At 39.9% G+C, this 19578-nt stretch overlaps 1 protein-coding gene across 3 annotated transcripts; it reads left to right on the top strand.

Annotated features, from left to right (window-relative positions):
- Positions 1 to 1567: 1567 nt before the first annotated feature.
- On the top strand, positions 1568 to 17710 carry LOC142600747 (uncharacterized). 3 transcript variants are annotated; one of them, XR_012834309.1, is made up of 5 exons: positions 1568 to 1998; positions 12565 to 12788; positions 13542 to 13596; positions 13910 to 14139; positions 15925 to 17710. XR_012834309.1 is itself a non-coding variant. In XM_075747116.1 (4 exons), exons 1-4 carry the CDS (start codon positions 1897 to 1899, stop codon positions 16165 to 16167), a joined length of 624 nt encoding a protein of 207 aa, XP_075603231.1. In that variant the 5' UTR covers positions 1568 to 1896; the 3' UTR covers positions 16168 to 17710. The 3 variants fall into 3 exon arrangements, 1 of the variants encoding a protein (XP_075603231.1); XM_075747116.1 differs by lacking the exon at positions 13910 to 14139; XR_012834310.1 differs by lacking the exons at positions 1568 to 1998; positions 12565 to 12788; positions 13542 to 13596 and adding an exon at positions 12796 to 13083.
- The last annotated feature ends 1868 nt before the right edge of the window (positions 17711 to 19578 follow it).

The following is a 19578-nucleotide window of genomic DNA, read 5'->3' as shown; positions in this document are numbered from 1 at the left end:
TCCTATTATCGTACTTTTGGTAATGTGGATGCAGTTTCATGAGTACGCATGCCAGGAGCAGAAAGTAAATTAGCCATGATGGAGTATCAATTTGAGGCAGAAGCATTCCCATAAAGGAGTTACCTAAAAGTCAAATTCCTCTGAACTCTTAAGTCATATTTCATTAGCGGACAAAAAATATTAAACACCACCCCGCTTTGTCACTTGGCACAGAACTCAGTCCCTTCTCTGGTGCTCTCTGTGGGGTGAGGCAGCTTTTCCTGTTGTGTTTTGCAGTCCAGCTCCTCTCCAATAGCTTCCTGGGTTGAGCACACCATGCACAACCCCCTCTGCATTTCTAGGAACGTCTCTTCTTCGCAGTCAGCTCTAAAGCTTGACCTGGACCTGCCTTGTGCTGCAAGAAGACAAGTTCCCCCTCCTCCCCTCTTCATTTTCTCCAGCCTCCCAACACCTCCCTGTTGTTGTAGGTCTTGTCCTTCCCAGCACGCTGACAGCCTCCCCATGCTTTGTGTGCTGGGTAGCTCAAAGGGAAGCAATGTCTCCTCCTCTCTGGAGGCATCCACTCGATCTGGAGCATGGCAGCCACTAAAAAGCAAAGAGACACCCTCTTGCCTTGAAGCACAGCCACTCTTTTTATAGTAGGACATACCACGCAGTGTGCATAAATTAAACGATGAGCAAACCAGTAGAAGTGTTCTAGCATCTTTCACCGTAATACAGACCATCAAACAGGCATTAGAAAACCTTATCATGAAATGATCTGAAACTATGAAACGAGAGCTTCTGGACACTAAACTAGCTTGGCCCTCAAGTGCCAAACTTCATCATTAGGCTTTGAGTATTTCATCAGTATTTTGTCAAGCAGTTTAAAACATTAGCTTTCCAGATATATCCACATATATTTTTTCTGATCCGCTATATTATAAAACACCGTTTCATATTTTTGGCTCTTTGACTGTTTAAATTCAGAGTTAACTGTTTTCTCTGTTACTAGTTAAGACATCTTGAATCACAGCTGACAGAGTTAAAGCAGATGAATGAAAGGCCATGGGGCTGCTTCCCCCAATTCTGCTTATTGATAAATAGAAAATTCACTCTCTTGTTAACCTCGTTACGTTCAAATGGATATTTCAAATTTCTCCTCACAGAAGGAAAATAATGGGAAAAATGCAACATAAGTCAGCAGTACTGCAGTAGAACACTCTAATTGTGGAAAAAAATGATGCAAAGGGCAGCAAAGAGATGTGCTGAGTGTTGCTTCTGAACCTAGGTATCAAAATAGATGTGCTGAGAAAAGCAGCATCTTTAAAAGGGTTATGTTGTCCACATTTGTTATTTCTTTTTGTAATTTATTACCTTTCCCTTACACCTTTCTTGAGGAGGAAGAGGCAGATTAGTTTTCAAAGCCTTTAGAGGCTATAGGTGTGTTTAGTATTAATTCCCGCGGTTCAGTTTCTGGGCTGTGCACCACACGCAAGGAGTGGCAGCCTCCAACCAGTAGCCAGCGGGATGACTCTTACAGCAAGCACAGCACTTCTGTCTCCAGTCAGAATATGCCTCTTCACAAGGCAGGAGGGCAGAGGACAGAAATGTTCCAGGGGCTGAAGCTTTGTCTCTCCCTTGCCAACAGAATCGTGCTGAAATTGTAAACTAACATGTATGAAAATCTGCATCCAGCTGCAGAAAACCCCCAAGCATCAAGTACACAGATTTTATTCTCAACCAAGATCACACTAGCAAAGCACATTATTATGGTGATGAAGGAAATAGACGTCGGGTGCTTTATATTCCAGAGTTATGCAGCTATGACTCCTGAGACATTCTGGACGGCTGCGTTACAATGTGCGCCTCCGATCACCACGGCAGAAGGTCTGCAGCTCTGGGAATGTCCATATTATGCTGAGGACGCCAGGAAGTCCGACACTGGTGAAAACAAAAGACCCATGTCTTTATATCTTCGATTTGAAGGTGATCTCATGCACAAGATGGGAACAACAGGTAATCAGCACCCATGAATGGGTCATGCCACTGTTAAGGCTCCTGCGCTCCAGTTACCCCCGTGTAACCCTTCTGTGGAGAAATGGAAGTTGTGAGATTCAGACACTGTCGATGTGCTCCTTCTCACGAGCACTAAACACACAAACCTTCACATTTTAAAGTGGTTGTGTGTACAGTCATTGTGCTGATTATACGGATTTGTTGGTGCTACTGGCACTGATTTTGTGATGTGAGATTGCATGAGACTACAATTACAGGAATTATTTACTTCTTCCCAATCATCACACTTTTTGTTTTAACAATAGAGTGTAGGTGAAGAAGAGACCGTCATTCAGAGAGACGACAGGTGTTCCTACTGGAAAGCTCAGTCCGCATCCATGATACTAAGTTAAATAAATCCCAGGAACATGGGGACTAATCAAAAGTGATTAAAAAAAAAAAAAATCTCATTGACCTATTCTAACCAATTTGCTTCCATAACTGTTTTCTTTATGTCAAATAAGGCAACACTATTTTAATTGTCAAAAGATCTCATTTCAGCTGAATCCACGTTAAGAAAGAAGACACGAAAATATCAAATACAAAGAAACACCTTGTAACCACTTTTAATGACAATCTAAAAATAAAGATATAAAAGGATAAATTAAGTAAAATGTTGGAAAAAAACCCTTTATGTATTTTCAGCATCAAATGAAGGAGCTTTAGGAGCTTTTTTTATAAAGGTCAGTCTGGGTTTTTTTTTTTTCCAGTGGCTACACAGGGAAAGCTAGATATTTTAATTTCTGTTTGGTCTTTTTCTTCTGGAAATAAGCTTTTGTGCCTCTGAAGCCAGACCTCAACCTCCGTATTATTTTCTCTACTTTGGCAAGTCTTCCCAAGTTCTGTTACCTCTTCTGCATCTGCATATCATCCGTTGTTGATTTTAGCTGCTCTCTTGGTTTCAGTCACCACGTATGCCTAACAACAGTCATATACATTTGTCAACTACAAGCATATCTTGTACTTCAGCCTTTCCCCTGCCACTGCCTCTTTCTCACCGAACTCTGAAGGTTTGCTGTGAACTCAATCTGCACACATTTACAAACTTATAACTATTCCTGCCTGTTATGCTCCTCTGCTCTCCATTTCATCTTCTGCATTCCCTAGGTCTGAGCAAGAGGAGAAAAGCACAAAAAGAGAAAGACTCACACAACCCTTTCATTATATAATGCAGTTCGCTCCATAGTCTTGTGATGTGACAGCACTGATCTGAGAAACTTGCTGGTTTTCTTGGGAAATTCTTTTATTATTTTATCCTTGACAGTCCTGTGCCCACCATTTCATGTTTTAACAGATTTGATGAAAAAGCTCTTTTCTAATCAAAACCACATGCAATGTACTTTTTCTGAATTCTGTATTTTAAACTTCTGGGCCAATTGGCTCAAAAGAGATTATTTTTCTCTGGAAAATGATCCTGTTTTCAAACTGAAATAGAAGTAACATACCAGCTGAATGAAAAGGATCTGTATTTTTTGGAGTATATAACGAAATGGGAGACTCCTAAATTTTAGAGGAGTTTGGCTTTCCTTTATGAAAGCTTTGATTTCATGTTAAATGTTGTATTCTTGAGTAGACTGGTGGAGAAGAAGTGAATTGCAGGGGTGAGGGAGAAAGGCTCATTTGGCAAAGTGGCAGGTAACTCAGTACATCTGCTTACCCCACTTGAAAGACTGGCAGGATTTGATGCATACTGAAAGAAAAGCTAGTCAAAAATACTGCAATGTGTACCGCTTTTGTCCAAGTGCATTAATTCCTATTTGTAGGAATAGATACAAGACAAAAGAAATAAAATCATATTAAATCTCTGAGTGTTTCAAACTTTGTGTTGGCATTCATTCCTAATTGAAAGAGTTCCAGTCAGTTTAGTACAGATTCTGCCTTGATGACAATAATTATTAGTTCACAAGAAAATGCCTACTTGTATAATAAAGGCTATCATACATCATCTTTTTCCCAGACAGCTGCTCTTTTTCTTTCCTCTGAATACATCCAGGCAGATTTTTGATAGCTGCAGCCTGGAGCCAGCTTTTGTTTTTCCTGTGGGGAAAGTCAGGAAAGGAGGTGGAATCAATGACAAATGGATGCTGAAGAGTAATCTGAGTCCAGGGGTGGGGGAGGAAGGAAGAATTATCAGCGATTTTAAAATAGAAAGAAAGGGAGTTGCAGAGCAACTGCAGACAGTAGACACGTGGGCTGAGGATGGGGGCTGAGGGCAAAGAGGCGGAGGGAGGTCTAAGTGGGAGCAGAAGCTGAGGGGTGGGAGAAGAAAATGGGACGAATGTGGGGACCGTGGTGAGGAAGAGGGTGCAGACCTATGATCAGAAGGGCATGCACTAGTACATGATGGGGGCTGACCAGATGCAAAATAGCTTTGCAGAAAAGAACCTGGGGATCCCGGTGGACACCAAGTTAAGCATGAGCCAGAAACGTGTCCTTAAGGCAAAGGTGGCTAACAGTATCCTGGGCTGCATTAGGAGGAGGAGTGTTGTCAGCAGGTCGAGGAAGGTGATCCTTCCCCTCTCCACAGTGCTGGTGAGGCCACACCTGGTGTGCTGGGTCCAGTTTTGCGCTCCCCAGTGCAAGAGAGATATTGACCTACTGGAGAGAGTCAAGTGAAGGACCACGAAGATGATTAAGTGACAGGAGAATCGCTTATATGAGGAGAGGCTGAGAGAGCTGGGACTCTTCCGTCTGGCGAAGAGATGGCTCAGTGGGATCTCATCAATGTCTATTAATACCTGAAAGGAGGATGCAAAGAAGAGGGAGCCAGGGTCTTTTCAGTGGTGCCCAGTGACAGGACCAGAGGCGATGGACACAAATAAACACAGGAGCATCTGAACATCAGGAAACACTTCTTCACTACGAGAGTGACCGAGCACTGGCACTCGTTGCCCAGAGAGGTTGTGGAGTCTCCAACCTTGGAGATATTCCAAAGACGTCTGGACATGGTCCTGGGCAACTGACTCTGGGTAGCCCTGCTTGAGCAGGGGTGTTGGACCAAATGACCTCCAGAGCTCCCTTCCAATGTCAACGCTTCTGTGGCTGTGAGTCTCGGGAGGGAAGGGGCTCTAGAAGAAGAGTTTTAGCATAGTTATGGTATAGGAGTTCAAATTTGGGGAGCTTACAGATGGGAACCCTTCAGAGTTTGTGCTGTAAACGGCAACTTGGAGCTCAGGAAGTGGAAATGTAAGAACCAGGGATTCTGGCAGAGAATGATGACAATTAAATTATGTTATTCCTATTTCTGTTTTGGGGACAGATGACCTCAGATAACTGTCCACTTCCATTGCACAACAGTGAAAGGCACAGGAGATAATTTGCCACTTCTTTTATAGTTGAGAACATGGCAGCTTTGTTACTTAATCTCAAACAGCTTGTTAGAGCACTCATTTGGGCCTACCATTCTCCTGACAACATGCTTACCTGCTTTCACACACACACACACACACACACACACACACACACAGAGCTCGCTCCTGTAATCACAGGTTGCAGAGTTAGTGCTTATTGCACTGACTGCAACACAGCAGCTTTGACAACAAAACAAAACGTAAATTACTATTGTTGCCAGTAGTGGTACATTTTTGAAAGTTTGCTTGAAGTAAATCTGACAGGCAAAACTGAAATCCACAGCTTGTTTTCCATTTTACCAATTTTTATCCTGACATATGAGGTGTCTTCCAATGCTGATCTGCTATTCTTACCGGCATTTTCAAAATTTTGCCTTGGTTTAATTTCCTTTTTTTAATTCCCTGTTGCTTTAATTCACTTTAAGTAGTATTTATATGACAGATATATCTTATATTCTTTGAGAGGCAGGGATTTATTACCACAGAAATTTCTTATGATGAACAGTTGTGTAAATGGAACAAATGAATTCTTTCTAAGAACAACATGATGGGGAGATAAGTGAAAAAAAGTCAGTCACCATGTTTCTTTTACTGGGAAACTTGGGCCCACTTCTTCTGTGCCTTATTTCTCTCCAGTTTTTAATTATTATTAATACTTGACTAATAAATTATTACAGCTTCTGAATTTTCCCAGACAATATCAGCCTCCAATGGGCTCAATACTGCAGGCATGTAAAAGGAAAGGCCCAAAAAAGAGTCAAAATCTAAAGAAAGAATTCCTCCCACCTGTTTACCTCTTTTCTCTCAAATTCTCACAGTCTTAAAGAAAACTTTCTCCTCTGGTCAGGACACGGCAAGCTGCATCCCATCCCAAAAGCCAGATATCTTAAGCTTCTGCAGTGCTGCTTTTTACTTTCCTGAAATGCCTTCTAACAGGCTATGTCTAATGCAGGAAACATAAAATACTTACACCGAGACAATATCTTAAGGACTCAGAGAAGAACAGGGATGGGTGGAACTGCATGCGATGCAACTATCGTGAGAGAAAAGCATTGGCTCATTCCCATACATTGAACCTCAGTTCCTGAGCTGAGATGGTAGCAGGGGAATCCTAGCACATGTAATAGAAGCTAGTACAGCTCTTTCCCTTAAAGTGGTGAAGAAAAATTCATGGAAGGTCTGAAGTCTTTGAGGGGAACTAACTCTGAGAAGAATGGCCTGCTCTGCCTAAAGCAACCTCCTTAGAGACCTCAGTGATCTGCATGGAAAATAGTACGGAAAACATATCTTTCAAGAGGAAAGAGGCACCAAGAAATGCATCAGAGAGATATTTTTGTGCTCAGGGGACATAACAGCTCCAGTTGCAGCACAGTTATGTCAGGTTTTCTTAAGAAGCCAACCTAGTTTTGGAAGTATGGAGTTCTTTCAACTTATCACCCAATAATTCATGAAACAGGCTTCAGATCTCACTGCTCTTTGTGGTCCTTCCAGATACACCTCAGAAGACTACTTAAGAATAGCAAATAGCACGATAGATTTACTGAACTAGTTGGTGAATTCTTGACTTGCTGAGGTAAGGAGGCAAGGCTCGGTGGGGATGACATTCAGGTCACTCGGGCACTGCTTCTGCAGCTCAGAGTGGTACTTCTCATGCAGCTGTGGCACACTGTTGCTGCTGACTGTTGTCTTAGGGGACACTGCCCTTAATATTGAGGGAAGATGATGAAATATTGAAGGAAGATGATGAAAGACCCTTATATTTGGGGAAGGGAATGTGTTTGCAAGCGGTACCTTTGTACTATTTAAAGGTATTTGTCTGCGAAATAAAATGAAGCAGAGGGATGAAGGAAGAGTGAAAACATCATTGTGAAACGTAAAAACTCTCAATTGCGGCTCTTTCACAGTGAATTTCAGATAGCAGCCCAACCAGCAGAGTCTGATTTATTCTTAGCCATTGAAGTAATACAGGCAGTAAATTAACAGTCTTACTTCAGGGAAAGCATATGAATTCTCTGCAGCAAAACCACAAAATGTGAGACAATGCTTCATTAGGGTGGCAATCTGCTCCCTCAGCTCTGCATGGTCTTTTTCAGCCAGGGTTTACTACCCTTGACTACAGATTTGCAACAAAGAGTTCAGATGCAGAATGGCATTTTATCCTTAGTTCAAGCTCATGGGGCAGATGGGGCTGAAATAATTCATGCAAATGTTTGGGGGAAGGATACATGCATAGTAAAATCTATACCTGGATTACAGAGCACACAAAATTAGTAAATCCTGTAGAATCCTGAATATTTCTTGGACAAAGTATACCTTAGGTAGATTGTGAATGTCTAGCTGCAGTGTCCTCACCCTGTTGTGCGTGAGAAAGAAACAGTAAGACAAGGTTTCAATATCCTGACTTCACACTGAGATGTTTTTTGCTAACACCAAGGATGGAGCAGATTCAGCTTTCAAAACTTTAAAGCGTGACTAGGCTCAATTCTAGAGCATGGATCTGAATAGAAGGGCTTTGTAATTCACAACAGCCAAGCTACAGACCTGAACTTCATAGTTCTGAAAGGGTTTGGATTTAGGATTTATAGTCAAATACTGCATAAAAGCACCTGAAATAATGGCAGTTTAAGGGGTGGGAAAAACACCAGTAATTAAGCAGGTCCCAGACTCTAGTGGGACAGGATTATAATCACTGTATTTGTACTGATCCTTTGGGGCATTTCAGCAAGCTTCACAGATGATAGGGATTCAGCAGTGGCTACAGTAAAGGCCAGCTGGCAGAAACTTGTCCAAAAGCACCAGCTTTATGGTGGTGTTTTTTCAGGTGATCCAGTTACTTGTCTTCTCCTAGCCCTGTGTTAACTTTTGTCTCTTCTTCCAGAGGACTCTGTCCTTCTGTTTGGAACAGTAGCATTCTGATAGCTGCTTGATGCTGAACTTTGATTTATCCACTGGCTATCTTTTGGGACACTTTCCCTGTGTACAACTATAGCTGATACAGCTAATTTCTCCGTAGGTGTCCTGGATCTTGACTACCACTGGCCTTGACCTTAAGCACCTGCCCTGAATTCTGCCCCATTCCTTGTCTGTCTCTAACCAGTGGCCCAGTTAGACCTCCAGCCTGGCCCATGTGCTGTTCAAAACCCTTGGGCAAATAGTAATTTCAGATGGCATAGTGTATAACTTGATGTCTTTGTTCATCCCCTTTTCCAGCTATCTACCTTTTTCACTATCTTGTTTTTTCCCTGAATGTTTCTTTCTTCTTGGTATAAGAATTAACAAGAACTTCACATACCTCAAAGAAGTAAAGATACATTTGACCATACCCAAGCTCATTTCTACTAGTTAGAACAGATACTGATGTTGTCCAGATTAACCAGATTAGCTGTTAAATCATGGTAAATCCTAAAGTTATGCTTACTTAACAGAAGCCATGTTACATATCAGAAGTAGTCAGTAGATCTGTGTTATCTTGATTTTTTCCTGCAGTAATTACCACCGCACCTACATTGCCTCCAGCACCTCAACCCAACTGCACATGTTCCTACCTTGGTTCTCCACTGTGTTGTCTAATATGTGTTGCTTTATTCCTAGGAGATGTTTTAGTGAGTGATCTCACTGAAGGAGATCATGGCCACTACTGGACTGTAATGATGAACAGGTTAGAAGGGTAGACTAAATAATACTGTATATTACCCAGCAGATATTTTCAAGAAAATTCTCTGCTACAAGATGGACACTAGCTCTTCTTTCCTACATTGAAGTGGTTTGTAGTTGTGCTTTCCACTATAATATGCATCAAGTATAGAGTGACAAGTGAATCAATGGTACAGGATGTACTTCTGAAGGTATTCAAGGAAACCATTTGGGTGTCTTGGTGAGCTCCACAGTCTGCCTCTAAAAAGGTCAGACCAAGGAGCTGATTTTTCTTGAATACATTCACTTGATCTGTGTCACAACAGAAAGGAGCTTGTTTCTCTTTTGCCATGTTCCTGCTGAGAGATGTACTGATGGAAAAGAAAAAAAGAAAAAAAAAAAAGAAAAAGATAATTTTCTAGAAATTCTGGTGATTTCTCTCTTCCTCAAAAAAGAAAAAAAAGTCTCAGAAATATAAAACAAGAACAGAATTAAAAATAGATTAAAAGTTTTGGTCAGGCCTACTAGTTAAGATCTCAGAGAGCAAATGCCCATCTTTCTTAATGCCACAAAGAATAAAATATAACTATGAAAAATAATGGGGTTTTTTGTTTGAGATCATGAAAAATCAGTACTGACATCAGTTTCTGTAGCTGAATTAATGGTTCACATGTTTAAAACCAATAGTAAAGGGGAGAAAATGAGTGATTTGTAGCTGAATTAATGGTTCACATGTTTAAAACCAATAGTAAAGGGGAGGAAATGAGTGATTTGTAGGAACAAAGAACTGACATGAAAAAGCTTGCCTATTCCTTACATCTGCAGTTATCAGAAGCAGAGAAATAAATCTGCCCTGGGAGGTTGAAAAACACTCTCAGGTATGGAACAAGCCCAGGGCTAGTGATCCTATGCATCCTGAAGCTTCTGGAGATGACATTCAAGGAGCATAAAATAGACTGTATTGTGGTGAGAAAGCACAGTAAAGTGTGAACAAGTGGGAACAACAGCCAAAATCTCTATTCAAATAATATGATGATTTGGCAATCCAGAAATTGCAAAGAAAGACAGGATACAGAAACTTCAAAGTCAAAATAGCAGATCAGCAATGGTTAAGAAGATGTAATAATTAACAATATGTGATATTACCTACTATTAATAATTATTAATTGAATGCTTAGTTAAGGAGAGTTTATGAGTCCATTTTTGGTCATCTGAGTTCCACTGTCTTTGCACAGAAAATTGATTTAGAGTTATTCATGTTATGTTCAGATATGCAGTCTAACAGAGGTTTGTTTCCACTGTTTTAACTGTTTCATTTAGGACATGAAGAAAGCATACTTAACGTTCTGCATGTAAGTCACTTTGTGGCCCTGGCAGCATTTCATATATGGTTAAAGAACATGTCTTTGCATATTAAAAAATGCATTTTATAGAAAATTATACTAAGATTCATGGGATAATTAACTCACATTTCTTCTTACTGCCATTGGGATAAGACATTTTTGAAGATTACTTCTTCTTGTTGAAGATTACTTCTTCTTAAGAGAATGAATTTTGGAAGCTGTAATTTGGTATCAGGGTTGGCCAGAAAAAAATTATTTGATTTTACACAAAAAATAGTTCTTGACATCTGTTTCACAAAAAACTACAACACTAGGTTTTCATGAAAAAGCTGTGGGTGGAGAAAGAAACCAAAGTAATGATGTTCTTTAAGGATGTACACTGACTGATTTTTTTATTTTTCTTGCTGGCTCTTATTCCTTGTATTTCATTAAAACATTTAATGGCCCAGAGAGAGACTGAACCACTAATTAAGTGTCTTTCTTTGTTTGGGATCTAGGAAACCACTGGAGCAGATAATGACAGAAAATACTTCATTAAAAATATACTTATTTTTCCAATTAATAGCTTAGCACCAACTCCAGTCAAATAGAAACCTGAAATTACCAACCGCGATAATTGAAAAATGACTTAAGTATCAATAATAGAAAGTCTGACCAGAAAACTTTAAGATGAGATTGAAAATCATTGTTAGCAACAATGTCATGAAGAACAGCCCCAAAATATTTATTATGGTTAATATTGTACCATTCCTAATGCTATATACACACCCATGGACATCTGGTTATCTATTTAAGTTAACTTCTGATTATTTAATTTGCATATATTCTATTATGTTCATGAAGTCTAACATTCAAGGAGTCTAACAATTCAGGAATGCAAATGCAATCAAAATCTTCATTTGGTTTTTAAGGGAGACAGAGGGAGTTCTGTTAAGCATTTTAAACTGGCAAAACCTGTCTATCACATTATAATTGGCTCTAATTAATACTGCCAGAAGCTACAGCTATAAAAATCTTTACCAAACACTGAGTCACACTTAAACTGGTACAAAATCCTTCTCTTGCCCAAGCAAACATTAAAGAAAATCACTTCCAATGTGTTCCTTAAAACTGAGAGCTGATTGATGACTATAAGTGAAGACAAACATATGAGCACAGAAGAAGCCATTTTGTTGAAATGTAGGATATGATGTATTTTCCTAAATGGTCAGGATAGATGGGAAAAATCAGTAAATTATATTGCTTCCATAATGCATGTATGTATATTTATCCAGAATAGAAGAGCTAAGCACCATCCTTTTAAAGATCGAAAAATGGGACGTGAAGAAGTGTGCCTATGTAATGAGCCTGTTATAGGCTGTAATGTAATTCAGCCAGCCCTGAGGCACATGAAAACAATGGCACAAAACAAACATCATACAAAAAAACCTTAGCCATCACACACAGAATCTTTATCTAATCGGAGAGGCACACAGTACCCCTGCCCAAACAGAGTTCAGAAAGAAACCGTCATCTGCTGGAAGCTGGAGACACATCTGTTTGGGGTTTTTGGGGGTTTTGGGGTTGGGGTTTTTTTTTGGGGGGGGGGATGTTTCTCTACGCAAAACAGGGGTACCTACACCTCTGGAGACTATCGCCCATGGACACGGAGCAGGCACTGGGGGAAGAAGTGTCTGACTATAGTGGGAGAAAGCTTTGGTCTGAATAGATGAGATTGGTACCCCCACCTACTGCCACTGTCCCTGATGCTGCTGCCATCGTTGGGATTTACTCTCTTAACCATTGTAGAGGGACCTACAGAGCAGGAAAGCTTTGAGCCTTTATAGTAGGCGGCATAGCTACTGCCTACATATGCTCAGGTAGACCCAGTTGCCGTTGCTGAGGGACCAAGTAATTTGTCAAAAGCAGTATCAAACCAATTGAGGGGCTGGCAGTGAAATTTAAAAATCAGCCGATTCTCTCAGAAAACATCAGGTTGTGCGCAAAATGTGTTTTCCTTACAACAGCCCTGTTTGTCCTGTTCAGAAGAACATTGCGGAGTGATGGTTAACAATTGACTTTAAATTAGGTCACACCAGGACCTGCTGTAGTTCTGGACATGGTGCAACCATTGTTGGAGCTAGAGACTAAAGAATATACCTGGTATGCTACAAATAGTGTTGCAAAGGTCTTTTTTTTTTTTTTTTAAACTCTCTAGCCAGAGAAGCAAGATTCCCATTTGCCCTCTCCCAGAACAGTGCGCAATACTGGGAGCCAGCTGCCCCTGTGAAGGAAAGAGTCCTACCATCTGCCATGGCATTATTCATGAAACCTTAGCAAGACACTTCTGGAGAACTTTTCACTATGCTGATGAGGTACTTACTGAAGGAACAAATGCAGACGAAAAACTAAGCAAAGGACAACAGGTGATCATCATCATCTTCAGGTAAAATTCCCTGACTTTAGAGTGTTTTGCTTGTGATAGCCCAAAATCACATTTTAGGTAATTCAAGATTTAAAATGGCCTATATTCCACTAAATTTGGAATATTTTATAGTATTGTTACTCTTGCCAACCTTTTCTGTCTTTCTCACTTTATTCAATCCATGATATTCATCTTCCCTGACAGACTGAAAAGAAACTTGGATACAAAGAAAAAAATTGATTTCCTGTTAACTGCTGTATTGATTCTCCATCACCAATTGTGTGGCAGTGGTTTTTCATCCCTTTCAAAGACACAAGTAATAATGACAGAGTTCTTTATACCACAGCCATTTCCAATCACAAAAAAAAAGGGAAAGAGTGGCATCCCTTATCTTGGGAGTAACAAGAAAGTTACCAAAAATCTCATCTAGCTGTATAGGCAACAGGTGGACCCTACAGACCCACATATCATATACAGAAAAAGATGGGCAGGTATCAAATTCACTTTGAGGTGCACGGCATAGGTTCTGTGGAGCAAGCCAGATATTTCTGCATTGTTAACACTTTGGTAAAATTGTCAATTTTCCTCAAAGTCACAAGGGAAAGAAATGCATACTTTTACAACCTGAAAGCAAGTTTGCTGTTTGCAGTCACATGATCCTGGGGTCTAGAGAGCAAGTAATAAGTCTAGAATATTTCAGTTGTAACTTATACTTGTTCTAGCCCAGGCAGGTCTTCTGCCTCTGTTAAGATTTTTCTTTGGTTCCTTCCCCAGGAATCGAAGCATGACTGGGAATATTCAGTATCATTACATTATTTGCTGGTTAAGGGTAAGTTTTTAGATATGAACCCTTCTTTGCTTACAGCCTCTTTGAGCTATGACATGGGTGGTTCTCAGTGTAGTCTTTTCTCAGGTGAGACTGGCAATTTCTAATAGTTCAGGGCAGCTGTTTTTATCTCTACAGTACCTGTACACATGAGCTGCTCCGACAGTCATGGTGTGCTCAATGGTTCAGATCTTGTTCAGAGAAAAGAACACAAACTAGGGGTAGAGCTAGGAATTTATTATTAGGTCAATTAATGTTTAATTGGCTATTTTATATGTTTCCTTATGACAGCCTGTTTCCTTGTCACTTCTTCCAGACTAAACATTGAAAATTGCATGCAGCTCTCCGCAGCCCCGTTACCCCGGAGGGGCTCTCTGTCCCGCAGTGACTACGTGGGGGTGCCACACCCCTGACCGGGAGCTCCCAGAGCAAAGCCAAAGCAGAGGAGGCAACAGTTGTGTGGCCACCAGGCAACTGGTGCCATGGCTAATATCAACTAAAACAAACAAAGGCCTAAACAGACAAGTCCAGAAACTACGCTGTGAGGTCAGTACAAAGCCTGTGGCCTTTCACAAATAAGAGGAAAACAGTATTTACAGTGCAACATCTATATAGCGTCAGTATAGTCATAGAGAGTAGGTGAGCTAGAGAAGTAGGGATGATGGTCTACATCCCTACAGAGTCTGTCTTTCTGTAAGTTGCATCTGTTCCTACATAGCAGCAAATTGCTCTTAGATAAATGCTGGACTAAACCAATCCTGCTTCAGCACAGATCCACTGAAAGGAAAGGAAGACATGGGACTTGTATTGTGGTGACTGTTCTTCAGTCCACATTCAAAAAATGGGCCAAAGTGCTCTTATGAGAATGCTCAAAAAATAATAGAAATGTATCATGAGGATATAGGTTTCAACAAAGATAAAAGGAAAGTCTAAGAAGGAACTGAAGTCAAAACTGCAATTCAAAGAAATTCTAACCTCAGCATATGCAAATCTTATAAAAAAATTGTGGCACAATTTTTATTTCAACATTTAGACACTCAGTATTGAAGTAGTGCCCTAAAGGCTTGAAAAGTAGTGGTAAGTTAAAAATGCCCTTGAGTAAAAATAACAGGCTACTGGCCTATGAACTCTGAGAGAAAGAGAAAAGGCTTTAAAAAAATCTGTTTAACCAAATTTGTGGTTGAAATGGACTTTAGAAGGTTGGTGGACACGCAGCTATCTCCAGGCTTCTGTATACCAAGGGCAAAAAAACACTGAGTAAAGAAAACAAACTTTTAAAATACTACGTATCAATAGCTCCATATACAGTGTCAGAAAGTCAGTCAGCATCAATGGAACATGCGATTAAAATTACAAGATCAAACTTCATTGCAGCAGGATGCTGCAATGAAAAATAAGGCCATTTTTGTAGTGGATTTAATATTCCATATATATTTAGCTAAACTACCCTGTGAGGGGAGAGAGAGGCACTGGGAAGAACAAATGAAAGTGTAAACATGTAGGCAATTTTAAATAAGGTTCAGTTAGAGGCTGAATAGCCTGGTTTCAGTTTTTTGGTATTTAAAAGGTAAGCATAGGTGAAGTAATTTTAAAAAATAACTATCAGTCAGACTTGATACTAGAAAAAATAATTTGATAAGGAGCGATGTGCATTTGTGTATGTAAATATAATATATTTACATGTGTGTATGCGTGCACACATAGGCCATCGACCTTTGAGATTAATTAAAGTTAATGGAGAATCGGGGGTATGAAAATAATTAGTATCGCACAAACTAATTCACGAGCTCTGTAGCTCCCCTGAAGCTTAAAAAGTAGAGCAATCTGATGTCAGCAATCCCACTTGCAAGGTAAAAGTTATATATAAGTTACAGAGATGCAATAAGAAGCCCATGCAAATTCTAATGTTTCATTATTATTCAACAGACGACATGACGCTCAATGAAAGAGACCTAACTAGTGGCCCAAATGGCTGATGAGAAAAGATGACATCACTGAAAACTTCTCCAGCCTAACCTGCCAGTAGACATGCACATGCTCCAAGACAGAGGCCTTTGTTCCCTGACCTTACTGTAAGACAGCTGCTTTCTCAATGACATGCCACCTATTCCTTAAGTGCAGGAATGATGTCATAGGCCCTAGACAAGTGCTCAAAAGTGGAAGATCTTATGAAGAAGGCATGTGGCGTCTTCTTAAGGTGTCAGTTTTGTTTACTACTGATGCAGCTCCAGCTGTGAGGTTTGAGTTTGTTCTGAGAGATCCTTAAACATCTTCCTGAACTGGGAACTGTCTTTCTCTCTTTCTCCCTCTTCCTTTCTTCCTTTCTTTCAGATCTCTGTAGGCTTTCAGCAGGAAAAAGATGCACAAAGGCTGTGCAGTATGAACAGTGTCCAGACTCCTGAAATTACCCTACCTCCTTCTGCATTCCTAACTTACAGCTCCACATTCCCCGTGGGACTATCCAGGTATGATTCTTCTTCCCCTTCCCTCAGGAGGCTGCAAAGCAGCAAGGAAGATTCTCAGAGATTTTATTTACCCTGTGGGAGAGCAGTGCCCCAAAGTGTAATAACATAATTCATCAACTCCAGTATTCTTGGGTCAGCAAAATACTTGGAGTTTTTGCTGTTGGAAATACAATCGTACATAAACATATGTATTTTGTTAATAACAAGAAGGAAAATAAAGTAAAATAGGCAATATATTTTGGTGAGTTTTAAATATGTGTTGTTCCATCCTAAGCCACAGTGTAAATGTTATGTTGAAACCTGTTATTGAAATGTCTAACACAGAGATTTTTGCTAAAGAACATTAGGTTTTCTAAGAGTTTGTTTAACAGTTATTCATAGTATTCAGATTGCATTGTTATGCTTTATACAATTTTTAATGCATTCCCATCTCTCAATACTATTTACAATATTTAACTAAGAAAACCTATGGCAAGCCCTCTCTGAACTTGACTGAGAGCTATGAACACCTATTTATAATTGCTTTTTACATGCAATTTCCTTGAGGTTCAACTTTCAATGTAGTACTAAATAAAATTAGATGCTCAGCCCTGCTTCAAGTAATTAATCTGAGAGTAAGTAAAAAAAGAATTTAATAAAACACTGCTTTAACATTCCCAAATTCTCTCTCATACATAGAGACTTTTAAAATTAAACTAATTTGGCAAAGATGCTAATATAAACACATTTCAGCACCTGGAGTTTCATGAATCATATTTTATTCCTTTTTCACTCACTAGGTCTGGGAAATAGCTAAATCATCAGTGAGCAAAGTCCGTGTGTGTTAGATTTTGCAAGCCTGCATTTTCATCCTGTAGCCAGCTGAAAGTCTGGCAAATGTTGGTGTGCAATACTAGCAGATATCCTATCAATTTTGAAATTTGACCCCGTAAGAAAGGGAAAGAGCAAGTGGCACAGAATGGGATACCTGATCTCACTTATGTCAAGAAGCATAAGTAAGAGTCTGTGGATACAGTTTTTAGCACCTGTCATGTCATGGGTCTGTAAAAGTGGATCTGTTTTCTGTTAGAACTATTAATTATTGTAACTGCGTTAGCCATTGTCACTAAAATAGAAATTTTAAGGTCCAGCCATTGAACCGATATGAAGACTTGGCAGCTTCATACTCAACAAATATTCTTGCAAGATCATAGACTTCATAGCAGTGAGTTATGGATCTCTGTTGTATGATAAGTCTCTTAAATAAAGAGTAGAAATTGTCTGCGTGGGGTCTTGGGGTTCTGAGTTATGGCCTCAGTCTCTCGTGTCCGTGTACAAGCAACTTGTCTCATATTATTACTAGAGATCACAAAACAATGTCCTGCAAAGACAACCAAACTAGATGTGATTAACTGGTCTTCATGGAGCTCTCTGTCAAGCTCTATGCCACATTATCATCTTTTTGCCTAGCTCCGTGATGAGGATATTGCGTTGCTTCCTTTTCCTACCTATTTAGTAACTTAGTCATGTAGTTACTTTCAGAAATCTCTCATTTCACAAGTGATTTCCCTTGCAAAGAAATGAATTTTTGTAGTATATGTCACTAATCACCTAAATTAAATTTAGCAAGATGAAATTCCAGGATGGCTTAAAGTCATCAAAACCCACATGCTACAGCGCTGTCCTGCCCCCACCTCTACCGGTAGCCACACGTTTCTGTGTGCTCCCTGGCAGCAGCCTTGGTGTCATACGAGTGAGGAGTGGTCAGGAAACTCATTTATCTGAGCATTCATTCTCTTTGGTTTTGTTTTGCCTGCAGGTAAAGGATGCCATTTCACATGGAGATTATTTAATGGAAAATTAACCACCTGCTGCCAGTAAGCTTGTCATTGATTAACCTCCATGGAGAAAGTCATGGCTGCAGAACCGATTGCTGACATACTGGTTGTGTGTGAGCTCAGCAATAATACTTCTTTAAAGCCGTAACAGCCTGGATACCAGCAATAACTAAGGATTGTTAGTGATGTTGACAGCTGTTTTGGAGCAGAAATCTGGTTTAGGTGATAGAGGGGCACAGATGGTGCTGCTTGTCAGGTGTATATAAACAAAGTTTAGAAGAAAACTGATTGTCTGGTAGGTATGTGAGGGATCTGTAGAGGGCCAGTTCTGGAAAACAGGTTGCTAACCTGTAAACAGAATATTGTATTCTTCAAAAGATTAAAAGATGGCAAGCATTTTAGGCTGTGAATAACTTTACTTAAAGGTTATTCAAAACTAACAGAAAATTTAGTCTCTGTTCTTCTCATTTTACTTTAATAATAAAATCCAAGACTTCAATTTTGCCTGAATGAAGAAATTACATGTAACTTCTTCCTGCTATCATTTTCTTGCCCAGTATTGGTCTGAGAGAGATAACACACATCCTTTAGGACTAAGATATTTGTAGAGGCACTTTGTTCTGAAAGGACCCTGTCAAACAATTACTACAGCAGCAGAGTATGTTCATCTCTACGGTTCTGCTACCGGGAAGCCGCACTTGACCTCTGAGTGTTCCTACTTCAGCATTACTGTCTGGAAAAGTAAACACATTAAGACATCAAGAAAGAGGGTCACGTCATCAGAGAGGAGATGCTACACAGTCCTGTATTAATTGTACATCATTAGGTTCATGGAATTCAGTCTTAATGATACTTTGGTCGCCTGATTACTTACATACTGTGCTGTTTGGCAACAGCACACAAAACAACTTACAGGGTAGAGGAATGTATTTATGTGAGTATTTACGCTCCTGCTGTCTCAGGATGGAAAACAGACAGGGTTAGTCCATCAACAGCTTTGCAGAAATGAAATAACCTTGCAGTTTGCCTGGTATGGAACACCTGGAAAATAGCCGTAATAACAGTCAGGGAGCACTGGCAACACAGTTTTATTGCTAGAATATATACAAAAGATAGCATAATAAGAGCTGCAAAGATAATTCACACACACAGAGAACAAGTAAAATGGTTCCTGTTAAGAGAGAGTTTCATTTAATCTGTCGTAAGAGTGCGTATTATTTCCTAGGGATCAAAAAAGTTTACTTCAACTGTTTACTTTAACTAACATGAAGGATGATCATACCTCTCTCTCAGAATCTCCTGAAATGGACTCAGATCAATGTCTTGTTACAGCAAATGAGAACTGAACCAGAAATCCTTTCTAATTGTATCCTCCATGCCCCCCTCTTCCAAGGTATTTACACTGCCTAGACCCCTATTCCTAAATTCCACTGATTTTAACCAGAACTGTATATCTATGTACCTTGAAGAGGAAAAGAATTTGGTGTTTATGGAAGCTGATCAAGAGGTCGTCTGGACTATATGTTAGGAAAAACTAACAGAAGGCTTGGGGTAAGACTTGCCACAGTTTGATGTTCAGAAGTCCAGTAAGAAGCGTGACTGAAGGGGTTCCAGCTAGGGCAGTACTTTCTTGCATTAAATGAAGCACTTGAGCTCCTACACATTTTAGCCAAGAATAAAATCCCTCCTCTGACTCATATGAA

This window comes from Balearica regulorum, chromosome 2, assembly GCF_011004875.1.
Source record: "Balearica regulorum gibbericeps isolate bBalReg1 chromosome 2, bBalReg1.pri, whole genome shotgun sequence".
NCBI classification, from domain to species: domain Eukaryota; kingdom Metazoa; phylum Chordata; class Aves; order Gruiformes; family Gruidae; genus Balearica; species Balearica regulorum.
Note: the sequence above shows the minus strand (reverse complement) of the source record. Positions and strands in the feature narration are given on the sequence as shown.